We start from the raw sequence: 8,063 nt of genomic DNA, 5'->3' as shown, positions 1-8,063 counted from the left end.
GAGGAGGGGGAGGGGGAGGATAGGGAAGACCAGGGCTCTGGCTACCCACCCTGGAGAACCCCAGAGTAGGGAGAATCTCAGGCTGATGCCCCCCCTAGGGAAGAGGGGACAGGGATGAGCTAGGTGGGGAGGAGGCAACCCAAAGGCCGTTTTACAGCCTCACTTGCACATGTTAACCGCACGTGTGGGAGACCTTTGTTCTCATTACTCCTTTGAAAAGTTGCCCAGAAGTACCTTCATCCAGGAGTGGACTGTGTGTCTTTCCAGGGCATGTTGCTTGTGGACCCTTTAAGAACACCTTCTGGTTCTCCGTTCTATCCCCAAGACCACTACAATCTTGTAACAAATTGGTTGTAGGGGAAGATTCATTCATGTATTTAATTTTTCATTCAACAAACAGTTGAGTGTCTTGCTAGGTACCCAATAACATAGAAAATGGAGATGGCAGCTGGAAAGCACTTTTATTATGCAGCTCAGTGGGGCGGGTGGGGGTATAAGAAGTGTTCCAGAAGGCAGTTCAGAGGGGGGAAAAGCTGGTGGGGGTCAGGGGAAGTGACATTTGAGACCTGTGTCATGGTGGGGCTTTGGGGGATAAAATGGGGAGTACTCTGTCCAGGAAAAGGCTGCAAAGCAGTCTGAGCCATCCTTGTGGCTGTTGCCTGGGGAACTTGACTTTTTAGGGCCACCTCGTACCTGGCTACATGAACACCAGAGGCCACAGATCTGTTCTACAAAAATTGTCAGAAGAGTCAGAGACAAGGAGGGAATGGCCTTCCCTTTGCACACTCACCTTTTCTTGTATATGCAAGTAGCTTTCTTGGGATAGCCTCTTGGCTTTCCACGTCTCACACCCATCCACTTCTGTAGGTAGCAAAGGCTGGCTGGTGAGTCAGGATCCCAGCAGCTGCTTGCAAAGTTTATTTGTCAAGTGAGACAATTGTTATACGGGCTGTTAACAGTCCTAGATGAAATAAACATGTGCTTCACTTAGTGAGCCACTCGGATATTACTGCCTTTTAATGGAAACGAATAGATGATATCAGGCACATTTTAATTAAAGCAAGACTGCAGTGCAGAAACGGTTACATATGAAAAGATCTAATGATAGGTGTCTTAAGGAAGCTGAGTACACTGTTCTTGCTCAGAAAACTTGTTTTAGAGTGTACAGTGGAGTCAAGAAAGGAAATGCCATTTTCCAGTTTTTGTTCTTGTTTCTGGATAAAATATAACCTGAGACTACCAGACCCCTCACTAGTATTGAAAACTTGGGAGGCTACAGTAACGGCCACGCTCATGAATTTTCTCGCATGGCTTGGAAGTGCGTCGAGTGAACACTGATTTATTCTCCCCTGGCTTTCTGGTTTGCTTTGGTCACCAGGGTAGGGAGTGAAAGGAGAACCGTACCTGTATCCTGCGTGCCCCGGGAATGCCGTTTGCTGCCACCTGCTGGACGGGAGAGATTTTTCTTTTGAGAGCGATTCCCAGGTGGTTTATTAATTATGAATTGAATAGAGCTGTGAAAAATGAGCCTCCGGCCTTCAGCGGTGTCAAATATTGGCTAACTTGAAACAAACATAGAGCAGTTTCTTCAGGAAAATCACTGCTGGGGTGTTCAGAACTGATCAAGTGATTGTGAAACCCTGCTTTGTTAAATGAGGTCTTACAGCATCTTTCCGAGATCATTTTACTCTGCCTGGGCCACCGAAACAGCTGCCATCATGGGCAGGAAGCTGGGTTCGATTTGAATTGAGCCAGATGCAAGGGAATTTGCTTGGGGGCCTAGGTCCTGCGCATCAAAGTGGATGAGTGGGCTCTGGGTTCAAACACACCCTGGGTAGGGCTGCAGAGGGGCCAGCATCAGCAGCAGCAGCAGCAGGTCCATGGCTAAGGTCAGCTCTGTGGGTCCCAGGTCAGACCCCAAGTTCCTCCATGATACTGAAATGCTGCCTTCCAGATTTTTAAAAAATCTCCTCCCAGGGATCATTTTATCCTGCTTAATTCTAATTCCCAGCTTCAGCCGTTTGCAGGGCTGCTATGTCAAGAGTAGAAAACTTGATAATAGAGTCTCCCAGAAAAGGGCAGGAACTCCATGCTTGGAGAAGAAACAGAAACATTAAACTAAAAATATTAATGGAAGTCACACTCTGACCCTACGTAAGGTTCAGGAGAGGCCATGGAAATGCTGCCTTATTAATAGGTTTTCTGATTCCCTAGGTGGTGTGCAGAGTGCTGTCCTTTACACACCCTCCTGTTGGCACTGGGCATTTTCATCGTGAAGGGGACTCATTGAAGGGAGAGAAGAAAACTGTACCAGAAGCCTAATTGATTTCTTGTCCCTCATTCTGTTTTTATGAGATGTTTTCATAAAAGGAGTGAAACAGTTGTGGGCGGGGAGGAAGGGCATCTGAATCTTTTGCCTTACTTGGATGGAGCTGAGGACTAGGGAGATGGAGGGGAAGAGGAAGAAGGACTATTGTAAAAGGCAGGCAAAGCAGACCCCGGGAGTCTGCGAGGGGAATGACCACCTCTCTTTTACAGATGTGCAAACAGAGGCCTGGAGAGGTAATATTTTCCAAGAAGTGATTTTTCAAAGGGTCCATAATTTGTAGAGGAAAGAGACAGGACTGAATGTGGCTTTTTAAATTTCACAGCCTCAAGTGTTCACAGCACCTTCTGGATTGAGGGTGCTGTGCTCTCATCTGAGGACAGGGACTCAGGGTACTGCTGGACACTGCGGTTCTGCAGAATCTGTTTGCCTGCCTTCTAGGCTGGTCCATTTGCAGGCTCCGTGGTCTGGGAGATATCTTTAGGAAGACCATTGTAGCGAGTCCTTGTGTCAGTTATGGCCAAGGTTAATGTCACATAGCAATGACTTAAAACAACAGTCATTTATTTGGAGTCACATATCGAAGATTGGTCTGGTGTTGCCTTACCTAAGCCAGGCTTGGTGGAGTTAGTTCCAAGTTAAAGTCTGTGTCTGCACTATGTGTCTTAGCTTTCTTGGAACAGTGGGGCTGCAGGGCCGTGTTCTTCTCATAGTGATGGAGAAATGCAAGAAAATAAGTCCCACTGTGCAAGCACACTTAGGCCTCTGCATGTGTAATGATTACTACAATCCCAATAGCCAACCCTGATTAAATGGCTGAGCTCGAAGTCAGGTGCTGGGGAGGTTTCCTCTCCCTCTAGTGGGCAGAACTTCACAGCCGCACAGCCCAGGTTGTGGGAATGGGAGGGATTAAGGGTTGAGGCCAGTAATTCAGCCAACCACGGTCTCCTTACAAGGTTTCCTTAGCCTGGATACCACCCTGTCTTCTGATGGTGCTCCCAGAGATGCATATTGCTCTGAGGTCTTTGCTCCCAAGGTGGCGATCATGAACCCACAGTCAGGTAATTAATCAGGCTCTAAATTAAAAGCCTGTAATAAGTCAAGGCTTGTACAAAGCATCAGGGCCAGAGGGACTCTTCCTTCCTTTTGTGTCCCACAAAAGGGCACAATCTCCAGTCCACTTTCAAAATCCCTGGCCAGAGAAAGACCAGCTTGGGAGTCCTTTGAGATCACCCTTGATTTAATTTCTTCCATACAGGTGTAGAGCACTATAGATCAAACTGAAATATTACTTCCTCTCCTGTCTTTTCAAGGAGAGCACAGAACTGCTAGCACCTGAACTCACTTACAGCAAAACATCCCGACTCAACAACGCAGCCGTGGGGCTGCAGTTGGGATGATAGAAAACCAGGTAGCTCGGTTCTGCTCTGCACAGAGTAGCTGCTGCTTCTCAACTGGGCACGTGTGTAGGGTGAACAAGAGCAAGCAGGTAGAAACTTAACGTTAGGTCCTATTTAAAGTGTAAGCCAGAGCATTGCTACTCCCCCTTTCCTTTAAATATGAACCTACACCTCCAATGCTATCCCGTAAGAATTAGGCCAGCGGTCATGCTGTCTGTGGAGGCTCTGTGACAACATCCCCAGGGCCCTGCCGTACATGTGTTCATAGCACACCCTTGGTGACACCTGTTAAAGACTTATTAAATGGAAGAATGCGGAGTCCGTGAAAATAACAGCTGTCTTGGGGTAAACTGGCCCCATATCTGGCTGTACTCCAAAGGAGAAAATTTAGACCCTCAGTTTAGGAGACAAGAGAATACCTGGCAAAAATAGAAAAAGCAGTATGCCTTCAGTCTAACTTTGTTTTTTCTGCCCTGGCAGTGACAGGTTTCACCCCCAGAGAGCCCCTCCTGACCAGCCTTCTGCTGACAGAGACCTCCAATGCACAGCAATAGAAGGAAAAGGGAAGGAGAGGGCAGGGCAGGGGTGGGTGGGGAGGCCAGGTGAGGTTGTGATAGCTCATGCTGTCTTGATGAATATTCACCCAGTCTCTGTGGGACAAATTGGGTGCAAGCTCTCTGAATCCAGTCTCCTCAGTGACTGCATTGCCATCAGACGAAAGTTGACAGCTGTTGCTGATTAAAACATTTCCAACTGCGCAATCAGAATCGCACTATTGAGATGCTAAGTGTAGATAGATGCAGCCTTTATGAATGGCTTAAACACAGTCCCTCAGAGTGATCTGTAGCCTTATTAGCGTATATAATTGGAAATCACTTTGCAGTCATGAATGAATCATTCTGCAGAACACCGACTGGGTAAGAGACACCCTTGGTATTTCCCTTTTTCAGACAAGGAGGTAGGAGACCCAGCGCTGTGTTTCTTTGTATTAAGGTAGACTTTGGAGACCAGCGTCTTTAAGATGCAACTGTCCATCAGGAATCCCCTTGGGTAGATATATACATTTGGGATTCTCCTTTCTGGCCAACCCCTTCACTGTTCCTTCCTACTAGGGCCAGGGTCCTTCTGCGCTTCCTCTTTATGAAAGGTGGTTGTACTCAGTTCATTGACGTGCTCTGTGTAGGGGTTTGCTGGTGGTGTTGGTGCTAGATTTTGCCATTGCAGCTGCCTGTAAGGCAGGTGGATCAGAGCCATAATCCTCTATCTGTAGTTCCCAAATCAAAAAATTTCAGAGTCACGAGATTTCTTTACAACTCACCAGACAGCAAAGCCTATCCAGCTTTGAACTCACTTGGTAGCAAAACTTGACCTCAGTTGATACGGGGCTGTTTATATTCTTCATGCCAATTAGAAGAAAACATCATAGTCCTCAGTCCAGAAATACTGTAGAATTTGATAATGGGGTGCTGATTCAGACTTTGCTGAGGGCATTGCCTAAAATATAGCAGAGAGGGCTACCTTACCTTTCGAACATTTTGAATTCTTTTGCAGTTCTTTTATTTATTTATTTTTTTCTGTACTGGGGATCAAACTCTGGCCCTTGCGCTTGTGAGGCAAAACATTTTGAATTCTGAAGTGCATTTGGCCCTAGGACTTTGGGGAGAGAGTTATCTGAGTAATGGGGGGTGCGGCTGGGGAAAGGTACAAAGAAACTGTGCTCTCAGAGGGGTGACAGGGCAGAGCTGTTTCCTCTTGCTCTCCAAGGCGTCTCCCAGCCCTGTGCATTGGTTTCCTGTATCCCCAGCCCTCCTGGCCCCGGTGACCTCTGTCCTGTACTGCTGCTAGCATTCTCCCTATTATGCCCAACGTCTCTCTGTTCCTTTCCAGCGGTGGGCTTTGGGCTGGACCCGGACCTTCAGATGGATATTATCACCGAACTCGACCTGGTCAACACCACCCTCGGAGTCACCCAGGTGTCCGGACTGCACAATGGCAGTAAAGCATTTTTATTCCAAGGTAAAGGGACTTCTTCCATTGCATGAGGGCAGAGAATGGGGAGGTGAGTTGGGCTGGGAGTGTCTGTCTGGTGTGTCTGGGGATCACTTTTAGGGGGCATAGTGGCAAAACCTTTCGTTTGGTAATAAAATGGTTCCCTGGGGATTGTGGTGGAGATTTACAGGGTAATGAGTCTGCAAGAACTGTTGGCCCACCGTGTTATTTTTACAGGTTATTTCTCCAGCTATTATCATCTACCTGGTGGACCCTGAACACAGAGTGTCTTCTTTTTGGGGTGCAGCTTTCCTGGGGCTGCCCACTATAAACTTGATTCCAATCCATGAAATCATTCATCAGGCATTTTTAAAGGTAGTACACTGAGGTTCTTGAAAGGATGGGCTCTGGAATTTCACTGCTTGAGGTCAACGTTAGTCCTACTGTGGCTTTGAGACTTTGGGTGCCTCAATGTCCTCACCTAAAATAATAGATCCTTGCAAAGGCTACCTCATGCGGCGGTTACAAGGATTAAAAAAGCCTATGGAAGCAGTTATTATTCGCCTATAAAAGCAGTTACACCAGTGCTTGATACACAGTAAACGCTTGATAAGTACTAGCTCCCACTTTGGGATTCCTTTCATGTATCAGGCGGTGCGCTCTGAGTAAGGTCACCAGGAAGAGTAAATAAGATGCAGCCCCTGCTCTCTTGTCATTCCGCAAGTCACTGATGAATTAAGTTGGCCCTACATACAACGAGGGGGATATACAGCCTGAGAAATAAGAGTAATACGGCAGGTCTGATGTAATTGGAGAAGTGGTGGCATTAGAGAAAGGACACCCATAATAAGGCAGCCCGGCTATTTCTCTGTGAAAATCCCTGGCAGGGTTCTTTTAACACAACCTTTTAAGATGATAACGAAAGGATTCTTTGAGAATGACTGAATCAACAGTGTGAAGTGAGATTTATGTATTGACCGGGTAGATCACTCAGGGCTCGGTAGTGACGCATAGCAGATCTACAGATACATAACCAGAGTACAGATATGTTACTTTCTGTTTACTGGAGAGTTTGTGAAATTTTGAAGCTGGGTATGGTAAAGGGAATACAGAATGCATTACTTTTTCTTTGTGCACTGGACAAGGTCTGCGTAGTCACTGCTGGAGTCCCTGCCATCCTCAGTCCGAGCAAGGCCGCTCTGGAAACTTGCTTGGTCTTTAGGTCCCAGGAATCTGTGCTCCTAGCTCCTCAGAGCCAGCTGTCAGTATGTCGTACAGGGTTCATGAAAAGTTTGAAGTGAATTAAACATTTTCATTGTCCGGACTACGTGCAAGAGGCTTGTGCCTACTTTATTATTCATTTCACAGGTGTGGATAGGGATCCTCTGTTTACTGGCCTCCAACAACATGTCTCTAATGTCCTTCTAAGCCTTCAATGGCAGCACTTTTAGTAGAAACACGAACACTATAACGTTTCCAGAATGCTCTAATTCAATCTTGGTTTCCGGTGCAGTACTATCCAATAGAAGTATATTGTGAAAGGGATCACTTTACGTTTTTAACAAAATACAAAATTTTGTAACAAATGCAGGACACCAAAAAAATTATTCTGTATTTTACCCTCGAAACACTTCAATTTCGATGCTCACTTTTGTCTATCACGACTAATAGGGACTGAGCTTTTAGTAGAAGAAAAGCTGAAAAAGCAGCTTCACCGGAGTATTCCACATAGACTCGATTAGATGCTAGATTAAAACTGTGGTGAAGTGTAACTGACTAATAATAAAACATACATGTTCGAAGTGTGTATTACGGTAATTTTGACACATCAACACACCTGAGACACCATCACCGTAATCAAAATCATCACAAAAGACTTTATTCCTCATTCCTCCCAGCTACCCCTCCCAGCTGCGGATTGGCCTCCCGATCTCCAGGAATTGCCAGCCTTTTTCCTGTCACTCTGGTTGCCTTTAGCCTTTCGACTGTTTTTGTCTACCCAGGATCATACCAGGCGTACAGTTTTGGCCTGAATTCCTTCACCCCTAGGTCTTTTGAGGTTTGTACACTGTGAGCTACAAAGTTCTTTTCTTTTAGGAAGAAGGAGAGACTTACCTTTTTCTTTTTTAAGCCAATAAAGGAATCTCAGCATTTTCATCAAATGTTGGTCTACGACACAGTGCAGGGACTGGGAAACATGTCAGTCCTCTGCGACTCTACTTCGAGGGTCTGTTGGATAGGCCCAGAGAAGCGCTTGTGCAAACAGCAGAGTTTACCCAATTATTTCCCACTGCTCCCTTAGGAATCATGGGATTTGCGTTTGACCGTTAGGCATAGCTATTGCTCTT

The 8,063-nt window shown here is 46.2% G+C and overlaps 1 protein-coding gene across 1 annotated transcript in view; it reads left to right on the top strand.

Annotated features, from left to right (window-relative positions):
- The first annotated feature begins 3,356 nt into the window (after positions 1-3,356).
- Positions 3,357-8,063, top strand: part of Nell1 (neural EGFL like 1) — a 675,311-nt gene continuing 670,604 nt past the window's right edge. Inside the window, exons 1-2 of the mRNA XM_033764069.1 lie at positions 3,357-3,387; positions 5,614-5,742. Of these exons, the coding sequence (XP_033619960.1) occupies positions 3,372-3,387; positions 5,614-5,742 (145 nt within the window). The 5' untranslated portion in view covers positions 3,357-3,371. The remainder of the gene's footprint in view (positions 3,388-5,613; positions 5,743-8,063) is intronic.

The sequence above is a fragment of the Fukomys damarensis genome, unplaced genomic scaffold (genome assembly GCF_012274545.1).
Source record: "Fukomys damarensis isolate Sample0158 unplaced genomic scaffold, DMR_v1.0_HiC HiC_scaffold_16, whole genome shotgun sequence".
Lineage (NCBI taxonomy): Eukaryota > Metazoa > Chordata > Mammalia > Rodentia > Bathyergidae > Fukomys > Fukomys damarensis.
This window is presented reverse-complemented; position numbering and strand designations above follow the sequence as displayed.